The sequence below is a fragment of the Panicum virgatum genome, chromosome 8N (assembly GCF_016808335.1).
Source record: "Panicum virgatum strain AP13 chromosome 8N, P.virgatum_v5, whole genome shotgun sequence".
In the NCBI taxonomy this organism is placed as follows: Eukaryota; Viridiplantae; Streptophyta; class Magnoliopsida; order Poales; family Poaceae; genus Panicum; species Panicum virgatum.
In genome coordinates, this window is record NC_053152.1 from 8,765,025 (window position 1) to 8,783,902 (window position 18,878).

Here is an 18,878-nt window from a genome sequence, read left to right on the forward strand (position 1 = left end):
TCTTACGGATCATGGCGCGCATGCAGGAGAGCAGATCGTGTCCTGCCTCTCCCTTTCCTTTGTAGGCTTTACTATTTATAAGAGATAGACAGAAAACGTCGCAAGTTAGCGCGACTCCAAAACATTCTCTCGTGTTCAACTGAGTTCATCGAGTGTTCATCGTGTTCTCTGCGTTCCTCGCCGGAGCGTCCAGAGCAACCTTGCCGGAGAGAGTCCGGCTGACAGCCACCACCTCCGGCCCCCTCCTTTGGGTCCGGTGACCATTGGAGTCCCGGCAACCTGGAACCTAAAGGCCGCCGCCGCCCTCCACCACCCCACCCGCCGGCGACCTCGCCGGCGGCCGCTCCGCCCACCTACCACCCCTCATCGGCCAACCCTCCCCATTTCCTTTCTTGCAACCCCGCCGGCGGCCGTCCCCCAACCCCCTGCTCGAGGAAGAAGATGAACAGGGGGCGCCGGTGCCTTCTGCGACGCGACGGCTCCCACCCACGCGCGCGATAAATAGACACGGCCGGCGGCAGCGCTATGCAAGAGGAGCAGGGAGGAACGAGGACTCGTGCCAAGGATGCGAGGGAAATCGGCCAGGTTTCTCTGGGACTCCTACTTGCGCGTGCTACCTGGACTCAAGGGTCGGGCAGGGCAAGCTGGGCCAAGGTTGCATCCACGTTTTCTTTTGGGGCCTCCTAGCGTCCGTGGCGGACACGAAGTCCAGAGGGCGGCCAACACAGGCGTGTTGTGTGCTGCTCCTAGAATCGCTGGACAGGTCTGCCTGTTAGTGTTAGCTAGGTGCGGCCCAACTCATGCAGACCTGAGAGGAAGCTACAAGAAGACAAAGACTTGGAGACAGGATATACGTGACCAGCTTTCAGAATTTTGCAGGCTAAAAAAAAGTCTCCAGAAAACAAAGTGAGAAGAGAAGAGGCATTCCGCATATTAGCGTAGACACAAAGAAATGAGATATAGATGCAAAAGCTCATGGAGCTTCGACTATGGCCAATTAAGGACCTCTGGCCGGCTGTCTTGCTGGTGCTCCATCAGTCTGGGGTCGCGGTTGAGGTGTGCGGGCAAGAGGCAACTCGTCGAGGCGGGTGCCGTAGGTTTCGACCGGCGCTCCATAACATCAAGTCGTGCGGCGTGGCGACGGCTCATCGGAACGGCGGCGATGGCCCGCAGGCGGCGCGTCCGGAGATGGAGGGCAATGGGTACTGGCCGAACAAGTTGACCTCGACGTGGTGATGCTCGTGGAAAAGATTTTTTTTAGAGCTTTCCAATAAATGAATTTATTTCAAGGAGCAAAAGAGAATAAATGCTAGAAAAATCTTGCAACACTTAAGTTTCATCCCACTTAAGTGTGTGCGGGCGGGCGGCCAGGCGCTTGCAACACCAATGCACCATGCATGGCTGCCCCTCTTGGCCACTATGCCATGCAACACAATGAGTACGTATACAAACTGGATTCTAAAGACTACACAGCTGGACAAATAAGATTAACAAAATAAACAGCAAAGAGGCGAGGATGGCGGCGAGGCGGAGGCAGACCGCAGGGAGCGGCGGGAGGGAGTCGCGGGGCACGCCACACGCGGAAAACTGGGTTGGTTGTGGAGGCGGCCATGGCTGCCAGATTGGGAGGGAGTCGCAGCTCACTCGATCACTGGCTCACTGCGTCCGATCCCGCCCCTCTGGCCTCGCACTCGCCTTGCTTCTTGGGGAAGTCCACGGGTGACAAATTTGGGAGTAAGGAGGAGGCGGGAGGTGGGGGACGAGCCGTTGGGCACAGCTAGTGCCGCTGACCCGCGGGCGACGGATCGCGGTGGTTTGAAAAATCAAAATGGAAATGGGCGTGTTTTGATAAGGAAATTGCACGTTGTTTGTAATGTGTGAAAAATAGTCAGCTTTCTAGTGAGATGTTTGTCATCCTGACTCGACAAAGGAATATCATGCTAGCACTAACTAGCACCATGCATTGACCAAATAACCAAGCATGTGGCGAGTTGCGGCGGAAGCTTCCTTTTTTCATTAGAAAAGGAATGCTAGTGTAATAATAATGGAACACGTGGTCTCGTGCTCTTCAGAATTTCTTAAGTTGCACCATGATTGGAGCAAGAATAGTTTCAAACACTACGCGTATTTGCCGTGTGCTTTCTATCGAGCACACGACAAAGAAACTCTTGGTCATGTGCACCCACGGCAAAAATATAATACATGGTAAAGTCATGCTTTATCGTGTGTTTCTTTTTGGCGCTTTGCCGTGTGCTTTTTTCTGACGCAAAACCATGCTTTGGTGTGTGTTTTATTTAGTCATACGTCAAAGTAAACATTTTTTTCTCTTCTCACCTCAAAACTTTTTCTACTATTCACGTACAACATATGGTGCTCCATGTTAAAATTTTGTACATTTTTATGTTTATTTGCTATATTTAACTAATTAATTGTATTTCAAGCAATTTTTTGAATTAAATCAAATTTGAACCGCAAGTGATTCAAATAATAGAATAAAATAAGTGAAAAATGATATTAATGTTATTTAACCTAGTTTATAGCCTTATCCACCAAATGAAAAGAAATTTTGAACATCATGTCCTGGAAACACAACCATGAATGTGTGTTCGAATGACTTTAAAATTCTAAAATAAGAAAATCAAGTTTGAAAATTATGAGATTTGTCAATATCTCATGATATCATACATGAAGGCTGTGGTAAAAATTTGAGTGGGTTTCGCAATTTTGTCACTTACGTGCTTACAAATAGAAATATTTGCGAAGAAGAATCAGAAAGTTGAGAAGGATGTGGTTAGGTTTGGAGTGAGAGTGACGATCGAATTCGGATTTGACTTTAAAATTGTTGCATATAAATTTTGGTAATTTTTTGGAACCGATTTATAATTTTAATGTAACAAGTGGAATTACAGAATTAATATATAATATGAATTTGAGCTTGAAACGTATGAAATAATAATTTTTTTCACATAGAATCATCAAACATGAATTGTTGAGTCACTTTCACAAGCTAAAAATTGTGACAAAGTTATGCAAACATGAAATAGAGGAACAAATTGAATGGTAAAAAAAATTAAAAGTAAAAATAATTATTTCAAATAGACTTTGCTGTGTGCCAGCTGAAGGACATACGGCAAAGCAAGTCTTTGACGTGTGCTAGATCAAGGCACACGGCAGATGACCAGGCTTTGCCTTAAATTCAAATTTCATAAATGACCTTGGATGGGAAACACCCAAAATAAAAGTTGTAGATCTCGAAAAGTTATGAAACTTTGTAGTTGACAACTTTTTGATTTAAATCCATTTAGAGTCTCAAACAAGTAATTTACACTTGAATTAGTATAATATGTGAGGAAAGAAAACATAGTTTAAACACAAGTGAGTGTGTCGTGTAGTGGTAGAAAAGGTTACAAGTAAGGGAGAGGTTGTGGATTCGAATCCCGTTGGATGTGTAGTGTCTGAAAGATACCGCAACTTGCGATTACGGGGGAGCGGGTGTGTGGCTGGCCGGTGGGTTCCTCCTCAGATTATTTTTTTATTTTTTATTTTTAAAGTCAGTTTTCTGAAAAATTCTTTGCCGAATGTTTTTAAGTACTTGGCAAACTCTTTATCGTGTGCCCGATAAATGACGTGTGTAAAAGAGCCTTTGCCGTGTGCCACTAGCACACGCCAAACTGGCCGACTCCGATAGTGAAATGACTAATTTGGTGACCAGCAACCACGATAAGAAGAGGAGCGGAAACAATGCCAGTTGCCACTTGTACTTCCACCAGACCACAGGGAGCGGAAACAAGTTCCTCCACAGCATCCCACAATGCTGGCGACATCAGGTTGTAGAAGCGGCCAGCGGGGTGGCTTCTTCCTCCAAGCTGCCGTGAACGCCGACGGTATATCAGGTGGGTACCCTCCCTCTCGGCTGCGGCTGCGGCAGGAGCTGAGGCTAGCAGGGGCCACCGCCACCCACCGAGCCATGTCGCCCACCCCGGCGGCGCCGCCAAGTGGCGACGAGGAGTTCACAGAGGTGGTAGTGGTGCGGCATGGGGAAACCACCTGGAACGCCTCCCACATCATCCAGGTCGGTCGCCCCTCCTGATTCTTCGCCATCTTGCTGTTTTCCAAACAAAAGGGAAGCTGTTGACGGGTCACAACGTACCACACATGATTGGTTGCTGGCAATTTGTCCATCCTTCGAATGTTAATGCATTTATTTATGCATGTTTTGATCTGCCATCCATCTCTTCAATAAAAATACACTCCAAAGATTCAATATTTAACTACCTCATACCACAATGTCTCTTTTGTCATATCTGCACCTAACTAGAAAATGGCGATATGACTGGAAGAAAACAATACCTTTAGCGTCCATATTTACTTACATGATGTTGATGATGAATGGATAATCCAGCAATACTATCTTGGCTATATAAATCAGTCATGCGTGTAGTATATATGTGAGATCTTTTGGGAGTCTTTTACGTGTATACCCTTATGAAAGATGGTGCCGACCTCTGTGCCCCTAAAAAATTTGGTTGCACCTGTATGCCCTCGTGATTTTTTGTTGTGACCCGTGTGCCCTTTTGGATGGAATAGAGGGTTATGGTGGCTGACGGAGGTGGAGAAAGACGTATTTGCCCTTCTTGCTAACAGGCCGGAGAACGCCCAATCCCGTGGACCCATTCGCGCCCGCGCTCGCCTGGACGTCCGGCCGCCGCCGTGAGCAGAGGCGCCCGCCACCAGTGACCGGAGATCCGTGAAAGGACCGAGCGTCCGCCGCGCGAGGCCGCCAGGCCTAACGCGCGCTGGTGCAGGCGGGCGGCCTCCCAGCGACCCAGCCCAGCACGTGGAGGAGGCGCTGCCCCTGCCCTTGCTGGAGAGCAGGCGACGGGCGAGCCGTCGAGGTCCCTCCCGAGGGACGCAGCAAGCGAGGAGGAGGGAGACCGTCGGGTTGCTGCTGCAGAAAGCTGGGGCCGTTGCCTCCCCTCCTTGCAACACGCCGCCAGCCGCCGCCCAGATCGCTCCTCGCGCCTCCTGTTCCCTCCCGTCGCGCCCCTCGGTTCCAGGCGGGGACCGCCGCCGGCGGGGACCGCCTCGCGCCGGGCAGGGGCGGTCGCGAACTGGGACAGGGGCGCGCCGGGGCAGGGACCGCCACCGGCGAGGGCGGCCTCACGCCGGGGTAGGCGTGGGCCGGCCACCGCGTGCTGGGGGAGCCGCGCACCAGGGAAGGGGCCGCCGCGCGACAGGGCAGGGGCGGCCGCGCGCCGGGCCAGCTTGGCGCCGCGCAACGCCGCCGGCCGCCCGCGTCCGCCGGCGCGAGGCCAGCTCGCGTCCGCCGGCGCGAGGCCAGCTCGCGTCCGCCGGCGCGAGGCCAGCTCGCGTCCATCGAACCCGCTCGAGCTCCCGGCCCGCAGAGGCGCGGTGAGCTCGGCGAGCGGCGCGCCCCGGGCGCCCTCGCAAAGCGCAGCCCCCTCGCAAATCTGGTGAGTGTGAATTGTAATCTTGAGAGCATGCAACCAAGGTTCGAGCTGCAGCTTCTTGCCGATTTGGAAGAGGACATGGAGTGCAGGAGATGCAGCTTGAATCGACGGGAGAGAAAGGCAGCACAGGCTAGCTCGAGCTTCCGCCCGCATCCACCGGCACCCACCACGCCGCCGCTGGCTACCTACCAAGACTGGAGCAGAGACAACCCAAGGAGAGAGAGGGAGGTGTAGATGGAGACGGGGGAGAGGAGGGCAGTATGGACATTTTTCTTGCCAGGTCCCACCTGTCAGGGCTCTCTACCGTTAACTCCTAACAGATTATGGATGGAAGGATATACAGGTCACAGGAAAAAAATACGAGGGCATACATGTGCAACTAAACTTTTTAGGGGTACAGAGGTCAGCACCAACTTTCATAAGGGCATACACGTAAAAGACTCATCTTTTGGCTCTTAAACGTTGAATATTGGCTGGTTGAATTTTGGAAGCTGCTGGAAAAGGACGCGGCATCTATTTATCACGCACGCGGGTGCGATGCGTGTTGTCGCAGAAGGCATAGCTGCGGCACTGCTGGAACTCCGCCAGCACCGTCGGTTGTCAATCTACCGGGTTAGGGTCCTAGGGGTTCTGGGTTGCCGGAGTTGAGATCGGGTCACCGGGTTCTGAGGTATAGATGGTCGCCGGGGTCGTCGGCCCGCGGTGGAGCCGGTCAAGAAGGCGGTGAGGCAGGGCAGCGGGGGCGCTGCCCGCGGACAGTGGAGGATGGCGGCTGGGCGGGGATGGTGAGGGGGAGATGGGAGCGTGATAATTAGTGATGGCAGCGGTGGAGGATGACAATGGAGGTGCTGGAGCCGGGGGAGAAGGGGTGCAGCAACCGATGCAATTCGCTAAAAGTGATGATTAGACACCCTTAGAAAAGGATGTGAAACCTTTTGCATTAAACTGCAGCAATATGGTCCTATCATCTACGAAAAATGCTAGATTTTGGAGCTCCTTGTAGCCATTCCTCCATTAGCTGTCATTTGTTTAAGAAAAAGGAAATTATTTTACTGACGGGAATAAAGATCCTTCAACAGGGACAATTGGACCCAGAGCTAAATGAGATTGGTAGACAGCAAGCCCTTGTGGTATGGTTCATTTTCTCAAACTGCAATTCAGAACTGATTATTGTTTGCAGTTCCATGACAAGCAATGCAATAACATTTTTGTAAAAAATCTGGTAAATTTATAAGGTGGCTCATCGGCTGTCAAAAGAAGGCAAACCAGCTGCCATATACTCTTCCGATTTGAAGCGTGCTGCTGAGACTGCAGAAATTGTAGCAAAAGTTTGTGGTGTAACAAATGTAAGGGCATTCTATTCTTTTTTCTGAAAGGAAATGGAATAAGTTCATTGTGTATTCTATCTGTCCCGTTTCTCAAATGTTTTTTTTTCAGTTGGTGGTGAATGAGGCACTGAGAGAAATGCACATGGGATATCTCCAAGGCTTGAAGTGGGATGATGCTGTAAATAAAAATCCAGATGTTTTTAGGAGCTTTGGCATTTTTGAAATTACTGAGGGCTCTGATCCTGATAGTAGAAATAAAGAAATACCGGTAAATTCACATCTTAATTTATCCAGATTGAAATATTAATTCGTGACTTGTGAAGTAAGGCTAGGATGTCAAGCATATATCATCCTCAAGCTTTTAAAGTTTTAATGCGAAAATAGTACTGAAGATTTGGCATATATGGGCCGGGCAAAGATAGTCTTGTCCTTCTTATTTTTCTTTTCACTTACGAATTACAATGGCTGAGCATACTTATTCAGATCTTGAATCGACTTAAGCCATGTGAATAGCTGTACCAATGTTTTGAACATGCTGTTGCTAGCTACAACTGAAGGAGAAGTTGATAATAGCTCAAGTTTCCCTTAAGTACTTTACTTTGCACCGATGATAAACCCATGTAAGTATGTACTTCACTCTCAAGGCTTATCAACACTTTGTATTTTCAGGGTGGTGGAGAGAGCCTGAATCAGTTGACCGAGCGATGTGTCTCCTATTTGAATAAGATTGCCCAGGAACACAGAGGTATTCTGCAAACCAGATTCTTATTAATACTCTGCCACACCATTTGAATCAGTCTAAACTAATGTGGAGCTTCTATCAACTTTTTGTCAATTTTGAGTGATTAGAACTTGATTTGGAATTCGAAAAGTTTGAAACAATTCGTAAAAGTTTTTTCTATATATTTTGGAAGTATATATATGAACTTGTTTGAGAGCATGGGATGAGTTTACGGACCATTATATATGTGAATTTTGAAAGTACGTGGACCGGGATGAGAACTCGGGACAAATTCAAGGACTGGGATGAGAGCGTGAGAAAAGTTTAAGGACTATTATGTGCATTTTAAAAATACTGGGATTGGGATAAGAGCCTAGGACAAGTTTAAGGATTGCCGGTGAAATTTACTCTAAACTAGTCTATCAACTGGTGCTCCGCACGAGCTAATTAGAATTAACATAAGAATGAGGCCAATAATTATAATTATCTATCTCATGCCTTTTTTCATCTATTAAATATTCTAACACATAGTCTATAATATATATTTATCATTATCTTGTTCCAATAGATTTTATTTTGCATCACACCTCCACATGTATTCAATATATATTTAGTTGAACTATTTGTTTGTAAATTATATTCTTGTCTCTTCCATCATACATGAATACATGGCGACTTATATCTTTGGTAGTATTTTTATATAAATAATATATTAATAATGATAGAAACAATAATTTTTAGAATTTTATATTGGTGCACTTTAATATTTTAGTATAATTATATAATTTAGATTTATATTTAGGAGTAATTTAACTTGTAATAATAATAATACAATTGGATAATCTATATGCAAATTTAAGGGGGTATTTGTATTATTTTTATAATGGTGTAGGTGAGTAATTTACACAAAGATTAGGGGGTTACTTTAGATTTATTTTATAATGACAGAGGTGGATAATTTAGATACATGTTTAGGGGGTTATTTTAGTTTATTTTCATAATGATAGAGGTGGATAATTTATTAGAAAAGATAACAGATCCGATAGTTATTATAATTAGAGTTGTTGGATTGATGGCCAGATGTTTTTAATTTCTGTGAGAATTTATAATATTTCTCAATTTTTTAGAGTATCTAGGATCCTAGGTGGCTTCATGTAGAGGCTCCAAAGAAACCTTCAATTAGTAATAGCAAGTTACCTGCTCATTGGCAGCTTTGACGTCTGATGTGCTTGGTTCTATGCTAAATTGATAACAATATTGTCACTGCCTTGACAGGGGAGCGGGTTGTGGTGGTCTCCCACTATGCAGCCATACTAGAGCTGTGTCGTTACACAGATCCACCCAACGGCTCGATTCGTCGGAAAATTCCAAACACTTCACTGAATGTTTTCCGTATCTCCGGCGTCACCGGCAAGTGGATCCTTGAGAGGTATGGAGACGATAGCCATGTCGATGGAAATGACTTTCTGGAGAACTCTTTCAGCGGTGACGGTGCCTCTGCCTAACGCGTGCAGTGAGGGGGGTCATCAGTTCATGGAGACGACGCGATCGTTGCAGGCGATTGATTTAATTAGGCACGCGCTAGCTGAAGGGGTTTCCGTGTTTTTACATTACTATTTTTTTTCTGTGTACTAGTAACATTGCACGTGCGTGCTATGTTTTAATACGGTAAAAAAAAAGTTGTGAAAGATCAAATTGGTTTGGAATTGAGTCCCAAGCAATCGAGCTCCACAATTCCTAACCTTCAATGAGGATTGAGGGCTGATCATATTTGGTGAACGAGACTCGAGCGACTAGCAGGCCAGCCTCTAAATCAAATGGTCTGGGTTTGAATCTCGTCGGCCGCACGCTCCTTAGAGTTGGAGCACTGTTGGAGAACGGCTTATTAGTGCCGGTCACATGACGTGTTAGTGCCGGTCCCTGTGGCCGGCACTAAATGGCCGGCACTAATGTGACAGACATTAGTGCCGGCTACTCTGACCGGCACTAACGTGCGTATATTAGTGCCGGTCCGTAATACCAGCCGGCACTAACGTGCCCGAGCCCGCCCGAGTCCTGACGGCAAGGTTAGTGCCGGCTGATATAATTAGCTGGCACTAAATGTTTTTTCTTCTTCATGGTTCTTTTCTTTTCGTTTTTATACGTATGGCTATGCGTATTTCTACCGTATGTGACTACATAGTCGTACTCTTTGCATTGCACAGTATTATTAGAACAGCATATTACACTAACATTATATATATATATATATATTTGTCATGTATGGAACACTTAGGAGTTTAAAAGTACATGAGATATTACAAATTATTAAGCACATCAACTATAGTAACGTATCAGCTTCCTCGTCGTCGGATCTTCTTGGGCGACGCTTATACGGAGATCGCCATGAAATTCGCCCTTAGGATTTATGACTTCATCGAGTAGAAATCCACATATAGCTTCTTGAATTGCCCTGATTTGAGCGATTTCAATGAGTTCTTCTTTCATCCACCAACGCTGTCACATTTTTCGATAAAAACATGAGACTAAAAAATAATGAATTAAAATAATGAGCAGATGTGATTGTGCTCACGTACATTGAATGCCTCCATTGTCATTTGCCCTTTTTCACTTGAAAAAGAGTTGATCCACTCGCATACGTAGTATCCACATAAGTTGTTTTCTTGGCCCTGTCTCCAACACTATGGACAAATGTGGGTTACGATATAGAATTTTTCTGATGTTTATTGCGAATGACATTAGTAGCGAGAGTATATTCATACCGGAAAATCAGTCACCCAATGAAGAGGCTCGATTTCACCTATGGGCAAGCCTATGTGTTTGTGGAGGTAGCGACTCCATGCATTATTTACCACCTCGATGATATCTTGGTACTTTGATTTATCTTGCCTTAACGAGTCGTACACCAAGACCTTGTGCTCCTCAATCCGAATACAAAGCAATATCCAATGAAAGCTGTGCATATACATACGCATAACCAATTAATATTGATTATAATAGTTATTAAATAGTATTATTAATACGAAAGGATTGAAAAAAAAGGCTAATAAAGAACGACTCACTGATGGTTGTATGGCAAGAGAATGAAGGGACACATGCTATTCTTACGCAACCCCTGTATATAACATTGACTATGTCTCCAGGATTTTGCGCTACTGATTTCTCGTGTATAATATCGGAGTCGAAGAACCCGATGTTATGGAAGTTCTTCTTTCGGCAAATTTGAATTTTTGACCTACGGGACGCAAGAAAAACGGGGATCAGTCAACACAAGGCTAAAATAATGAAACAAGAGACAATACTTACATGCACCATACACTGACGAGGGACTTGCGAAGGGCATCTTGATGGTATAAATCGTAAAGTGCTGCAAACTCGATATATACATCATCTCCCCCCGCCAGAAATGATCATCTTTAATCCGAGCTGGGAACATCTCTAATTGATTAGCTTTAGATTGCACGGCATATTATTTGTGTAACTCGGCCATTCTCGTTGGTAGGAATGGTAGCAACTCTGGCCATATCAAAGGTTCACCAAGTACAAACTTTTTCTTGCCGCGGGCATTCTGTAGGGCCTCCCCAAGCAATTGAGCCCTTGTTAGATCAGTTTGCAATATCATCCCAGCCATGGTCAACGGATCTCGTGATTCATCGGGACATTCTTCACGCGGCACTATCAACAAAGGGATCGATTGTTTGGACTGCTCTCCGAGCTGGGGAACGGTCTTTGCATTAATCCGCCAATTCTTGGGGTTGATGTAGCAATTTCTGATCTGCCGATCATAATCCGACTCCCTTTCTTTCTCCTTGGTGGGATCTTTAATGAAGTGTTTAATGAAGTGTGCCTTTGCAACCGGATCTACTTCTGGCTTCTTGTTCGCAGCCTCCCTCAGTAGCTTGCACTTCAGCAAGAAGGTTTGAAACGATTCTTCTGCCTCTTCCTCTTATGGAGCCTTCTTTTTCTTCTTTCTTTGCTGATTATGAGATTGCTGGATCGAAGGTACCGTGTATGTCTTCTGTCGCTGACTCTGATTCTGTTGTGCGGCTGGTGATGATGCCGGAATTGGCTCGCTTTGTGCGGCTGGTGATGACGGATCCATGCTGGGGTCCCGTGCAGGCGGTGGAGAAGGTGGGCCAACACTAGGATTCCTGTCAGCTGGCGTTGGTGATCTTTGCCTTGAGCACCAAGCAGAATCTGTGTCTGCTTGCACCAATCTTATGTCGCGCTTTGTCCACGCGATCCATGTGTGTACGGCATGTTGTAGTTCTGTTTCTTCAGGACTTATAGGGATCGGGAGGTCCATGTCTTCCCAGCGTTCTTCAGTAATTTGGTCAACAAAGACTCTGGCGAATCCTTCAGGAATTGGCTGGCAATGTATTGTCCCGCCCTCTTCTTGGACTTCCACATAACCCTCAGCACAAACTTTGAGCTTTTTCCCATAAAGAACCAGAAGCTCACATTGGGTCCTAACGGTGATGTCGTCAATAGGGGTCCCTCGGCCTGTCGGCACCCAAATTAGGGTGCTCCGTGGAAGCAACACTGCTACGACGCTGAGAAGGGGGGCTGATCTCCACATTGTCAGCTGGTTGGTCCGAGCGTTGCCCAACTGCTGCCTCAAGTGACATTATCCGGTTTTCTAGGCTATGGATCTTCTCTGCCACTACTGCCTTGCTTCTGCATCGGCTTCGGTAGGTTTCGAGATCTCCGGAAAAGCCATATTTCCATGGAACTACGCCCACGCCTCGGGTCCGTCCAGTGTGTTTCGCATTCCCAAGAGCGTAAGTCAGCTCGTCATTCTCTCTGTTGGGCTGGAAGGTTCCTTCTTTGGTATGCCTCATTGCGTCCTCGAGTCTTTGGGCAGCCTCTCTTAGTACGTCGCTAGTCACAAACATTCCAATGTCGGGGTCTAGTGTGCCTCCATGAGCATAGAAGTAATACCTTGCTCGTTTGGGCCAACTCAAGGTCTGCGGTACGATTCCTTTTACAATTAAATTATTTTCCATCTTTTCCCATTTCGGAATAGCAACCTTATAACCTCCAGGCCCAAGTCTATGGAAGTTTTTCTTTTTGCTAGCATTCATTTTGACTTGAATCGAGGCTGCCATGCTGTCAGCACTGTGCTTGTAATTCACGAATTCATTCCACCACTCTCGTTGCTTCTTCCAGACTTTATCAAAATCTGGTGTGAGGCCCTTGTTGACAAAGTTTGCCACCAATTTTTCTTTAACGAGCCGAACTGAGTTGCCATCTTCTTAAATGCCCATCCCTTTACTTTGTCAGCTTTACCTGGGGGAAAGTTGAAGTGCAACAATACCTCTTTCCATAACAAATCTTTCTCTGAATCTGGCACGATATCTTCAGGTCGATCAGAGACTTTATTTCTCTTCCAAAGCTTGTACTTTATGGGGACGGATTCCCTAACAAGATATCCCAATTGATTTACAAATGTCGTCTTAATTTGACCAGGGGCTAGTGGCTCGCCGGTTGCTTCGTTGATCTCCGTGATGGTCGTACATCCTACCATCTTCCTCTTGGAGCCACGTTTCCGTTTAGGCTTTGTCGATCCTGATGCCTGAAAGAATCGCAAATTTATCAAGCGGGTTGCTAGCAACTAGTGGATGTCGCGGCAGGTATGCGTAACATATATATTGAGAAAATGTTTATCCTGATGCCTGAAAGAATCACTAAACTTTTATACCTCAGCTTCCTCGACATTTTCTTCTTCCTCCCCACTAATATCTTGGTCCTCGTCGCCATGATAATGCAAGTTTAAAAATTGGCTGCCATCGTTCTCGTCCTCATCAAACTCTGGAGCTACGTACGCAGTACTATCACGAATGAGGTCGTGCATTAACTCGTCTTGGTTGTCCGTAGGATCCATTTCCACTACCTGAAACAATAAAAAAACAGCAAGCCACATACTATATGAGGTTACAAAGCATCTATTAAATCAAAGGTTATCCTGTTTCTTCCTTATGATTCCTATATCATGTTATGATATCATACTATATCATACTGGAGCCACGTACTATCTCATACTGCCTAGACTGAACAATCTACAGATTATGATACCTTACAGATTTGAGGAGTTTCTTGAGGATCTAGTGTTCTTGGTGGACACAGGGGAGATACCTAGGTCTCGGATTGATGATGCGGTCGAGCGGATTCTGAGGGTCAAGTTCATTTCTGGAGTGTTTGAGCATCCATTTTCAGACCCATCTCTGCTGGATATAGTTGGTGGAGACATGGGAGATACCTTACAGATTTGTTTTGCTTGCTACTTGTTTTTGTACTATCAAACAGTTGTGCATGTATAAACTTTTGTGGTTCGGATGATAAAACCGAAAGGGCATTCACCTTCCATGAGTAGAAACATACCAACTATGGGGGTCCAGAAAATATGTTTATAATTCTTTAGTGTGGAGGCCCCTAGCTACTACTTTAAGGTAGTGCGAAAGGACTCATGCATATGGTTATCCTGTCGGAAATTAGCATTGCTGCCCTCTTTCACAAAGAAATGGTAATTATTTATCGAGGTGAAGTGGCCTCAATCTTGAAGGGACAGTTTCACCTTGGAAATGTCTGTTATCAGTGGTGGACATATGATGGTTTGCCATTATATTAACTTTGATTATTTTTCATTCTTCGGAAAGGATTATTTATCACCGTGCTTCTCATCCATGGAGCAAAAACAAAATACTTATTTGGATGGTAAGATTCCTTTATCGTTCCTTGGTCAGATATGTAACCAGTTCTGATTGTATTATTTTGTACCTGATAAGCATGCTAAATGGTAAAAGACTTCAAAATGCCTTATTTGCCCATGTCATTCAGTCATTGTTAGTTTTACTTGAACACATGTTAGTTGTTCATCGAGAATGACATCTAAGAATGTCATTGGACACTCAATATAATGGGTAATAAAAATCATGTATGTGAAGTCTCGAGTACTGTAAATACTCAGTAACCTGTACTCTAAGAATGCACATTTTTTTATGTTATAGTATGTTGAAATATGTGGCATATCTTGTCTGATCATGAGATTACTTGGATTATGAAATTTCTCTAATTTTCACTGGAACACTGCAGTTGTGCTTTCTGCGTCAATTCAAGGTTTCCATCAAAAGGTCAGACTATTTGGCACTGAGGTTGGGCTTTGTCACAGTGAGAACTAGGCAAGGTTACACACCTTGTCGACGGAGGCAGGGGCGGCGTGGTCGGGGCCGGGGCGGCGTGGGGGCAGCCGGGCGGCCGCGATGGCGCCGGATGACTCGACGGGCGGCTCCACGGACCGGGCGAGGACGCCGAGGTGCGCGGCGGCGCGGGCAGGGCGAGGACGCCGAGGTGCGCGGCGGCGCGGGCCGGGCCGGCGAGGACGACGACGAGGCATGGGGGCGGCCGGCCTAGGGACGACGAGGAGGGACGGCGGGCTGGGGACGACCTCGAGGGCGGCCACGGTCGAGTGCCGGCCGGGGACCCATGCACGGCCGGGGAAGAACGCGGCGGCGCACGCGGGCGAGCGAGCAGGGGCGGCAAGAAGAAGTCGGGGCGGCGGGGCGACGTCGATCTGAATTGGGCGGTGAAGGGGGTAATTTGTTGGCGGGTGGCTCGGTTAGTGCCGGCTGGTATTACCAGCCGGCACTAACGTGCCCCCGTGATGTTAGATGGGACACGTTAGTGCCTGCTGGTAGTTCTAGCCGGCACTAACGTTCTCACGTTAGTGCCGGCTAGAACTACCAGCCGGCACTAACGTGTCCCATCTGGCGGGAATTGTAAATTCGCCACGCCAGTTTCCATTTACAATAAATTTTTAATATTCATAAATTTATTCATAATAGGCTTAATAATTAAAATAATAAAACAAAATTTATATCTTAATTTTTTTAGCTACACAATAATTATAGTAATTATATCTACACAATAATAATAGCAATTGAAGTAAATTAACAAATATGCTACTATTATCAATTATGTGTAGTTTATAGGGTTTATATGTTAGTATGCTTCTATTATTCGTAATAAATCGAAAAAATTTCAGATTGATCCATGCAAAAATATTCAAAAGTCTTTTCAGTAATAGCCTATACAATGATGTAATCAATTCGTAAATTACTTGATTATTTGTTTATAATTTAATGTTTCAACACTCCTAGTAATGCAAAATTAGTGAAAGTAAATAATATTTATACCATGCAAAAATATAATATTATCTGAAGATGATATTGTGTCCTAATTGGATAAATAGTATCGAGAATTGAGACAAATACGACGCGGTGCATTACATTACATCACTTAATGAGAAAATACAATATATAATTTATATAAAAATACTACTCATCATCATTATCTACTGGAACATTGATAATCTTCCTTTTGATGAAAGTGCCTTGGACATGATCACGGCATAAGTAAGGCGTGTACTCTTTGGATAAGAGGATGCTGGGGTCAACGTCAACTGAGAATGGAGGAAGGTCATCAATCTGGTCATAATCTTCCGAATTGTCCGAAATATTCTCGACTCCAACAACTTTTCTTTTACCTGGAAGAACTATGTGCCGTTTCGGCTCATTTCCAGCCTTGTCTGCTTGAGCGTCTTATCCGACTTTTTCTTCGGTTTGCTCGACATGTCCTTCACATAGAACACTTGTGTCACATCCTTGGCTAGAACGAATGGTTCATCTTTATATCCAATCTTTTTAAAATCGACTATGGTCATCCCATACCGGTCCTTCGTTACGCCTCCTCCAGCCACCCATTCGCAACGAAATAGAGGGACAACTATGGGTCCATATTCAAGTTCCCATATCTCCTCTATGACACCATAGTAGTTGTTCTTTTCTCCATTACTGTTTACTATACACATACGGACACCACTGTTTTAGTTGGTGCTTTTTTTATCTTGAGCTCTCGTGTAAAATGTATACCCATTGATTTCGTACCCTTGGTATTGCTGGACGGTTATTGATGGTCCCCTGGCTAGCCATTGAAGTTCTTGATCAACTGTGTTGTTGCCCAATAATTTTCATCTGAACCAGCCGTCAAAAGTTTTTATATGTTGGCGTGTAATCCAAGCAAAATTCTTCTGTGGATTTTCGGACCGTATAATATTCATGTGCTCATCAATATAGGGAGCCACCTTGGATGAATTATGAAGAACCGTGAAGTTTGCTTGGCTGAATTCACTACAAGAGATGTTCATATTACATTTCTTTCCTAGTGTGCCTTTTCCCTTTAGTCTCCCCTCATGGTGTGACACGGGGAGCCCAATCGGATTGAGATCAGGAAGATAGTCAATGCAAAACTCAATGACCTCCTCTCTTCCATAGCCCTTAGCAATGCATCCTTCTGGGCGAGAACGTTTGCGCACGTACTTCTTCAATACGGCCATGAACCTCTCGAAAGGGAATATATTGTGTAGAAAAACAGGACCCAGGATAGTTATTTCTGTCACAATATGAACTAGAAGGTGTGTCATAATATTGAAGAAGGAAGGTGGGAAGACCATCTCGAAGCTGATAAGACATTCGACAATGTCTTTCTGCAGCTTTATTAGATTATTTGGATTAATTGCTTTTTGCGAAATTTCATTCATGAACGCACAAAGCTTTACAACTGCCAATCTCACATTTTCCGGTAGAACACCCCTCAGTATAACCAGAAGTAATTGTGTCATCAGGACGTGGTAGTCATGTGACTTCAAGTTTTAGATTTTCTTCTCTTTCACATTTATTATGCCCTGTATATTTGAGGAGTACCCAGACGGGACCTTGATATTGTTCAAGCAATCGAACATACTTTCCTTCTCCTCTTTGCTCAGATTATAGCTGGCAGGTTTTAAATAGTGGCTTCCTTTGTCTCTCTTCTCGGGTTGCAAGCCTTGTCGTCTAGCTAGCTGTTGCATGTCGTGCCTTGCTTCCAATGTGTCTTTTGACTTACCATACACTCCCAGGAAGCCTAGTAGGTTCACGCAAAGATTCTTCGACAGATGCATCACATCAATTGCATTGCGAACCTGTAAGACTTGCCAATAAGGTAGGTTCCACAATATAGACTTCTTCTTCCACATTGGAACATGTCCCTGGTCATCCTTGGGAACAGGTTGGCTACCGGGACCCTTTCCAAATACTACCTTCACATCCTTGATCATCGAGAACACACGCTTTCTATTACGGAATAGAGGCTTAGGATGAGTTTCGGGCTCTCCTTTGAAATGCTTCCCTTCGGTTCTTAGGGGGTGATCGGTAGGAAGAAATCGACGATGGCCCATGTATACGCACTTCTTACAGTGTTTCAAATAAATGCTATCGGTCTCATCATAACAGTGGGTGCTGGCCATGTATCTCATGTTCGACTGTCCCGAAAGTTTTGCAAGTGCAGACCAATCATTGATGCATACAAAAAGCAAAGCTCGGAGGATTGAAGGACTCCTGTTTATACTCATCCCACACACGTACACCTTCTTCTTTCCAGAGTAGTAATAGATCATCCATCAAGGGTTGCAGGAACACATCAATGTCGTTGCCAAGTTCTTTTGGCCCTTCTATAAGCACCGGCATCATGATGAACTTACGCTTCAGGCACAACCAAGGAGGAAGGTTGAACATACATAGGGTCACAGGCCATGTACTATGAGCGCTGCCAAACTCACCGTACGGATTCATTCCATCCACACTTAGAGCAAATCTTATATTCCTTGGGTTCGTTGTCAAATTGAGGATACTCTCGGTTAAGATTTCTCCACTGGGACCCATCTGCTGGGTGTCTGATCATGTGATCCTCCTTACGGTCTTCTTTGGGCCACCGCATCAACTTAGCGTTATCCTTGTTTTTGAAAAAGCGCTTCAGACGTGGTATTATAGGGAAGTACCACACCAACTTTGCGGGAACTCTCTTCTTTACCGGCTGCCCATCAACATCACCTGGATCATCTCGCCTAATCTTATACCGTAATGTGCTGCAAACAGGACAAGCTTCCAAGTTCTCGTATTCGCCGCGATAGAGGATGCAATCGTTAGGACATGTGTGAATCTTCTGCACGTCCAATCCAAGAGGGCAAACCATCTTTTTAGCTTCGTATATTGTTGACGGCAGTTCATTACCCTCAGGAAGCATATTCTTTACAATCTTTAATAGCTCACCAAATCCCTTATCGGTGACACCATTAGTTGCCTTCCATTTCAGCATCTCCAGCGTGGTACCCAACTTCTTTTGCTCCGGATTGCAACTAGGGAACAACGGCCTTTTGTGATCCTCCAACATCTTCTCGAACTTTAATGCCTCCTTCACAGTCTCACTGTCTTTCTGTGTATCAAGTAACGCCTGACCTAGCTCGTCAGGTGGCTCCTCTTGTGCAAC

The 18,878-nt window shown here is 45.4% G+C and overlaps 1 protein-coding gene across 1 annotated transcript; it reads left to right on the forward strand.

Moving 5' to 3' along the window:
• The first annotated feature begins 3,811 nt into the window (after nt 1-3,811).
• LOC120684748 (phosphoglycerate mutase-like protein 4) lies at nt 3,812-9,025 on the forward strand. Its single transcript, XM_039966630.1, has 6 exons — nt 3,812-4,072; nt 6,551-6,601; nt 6,707-6,817; nt 6,909-7,067; nt 7,469-7,544; nt 8,796-9,025. The coding sequence occupies exons 1-6, from the start codon at nt 3,812-3,814 to the stop codon at nt 9,023-9,025; spliced, it is 888 nt and encodes a 295-aa protein (XP_039822564.1).
• Nucleotides 9,026-18,878: the final 9,853 nt, after the last annotated feature.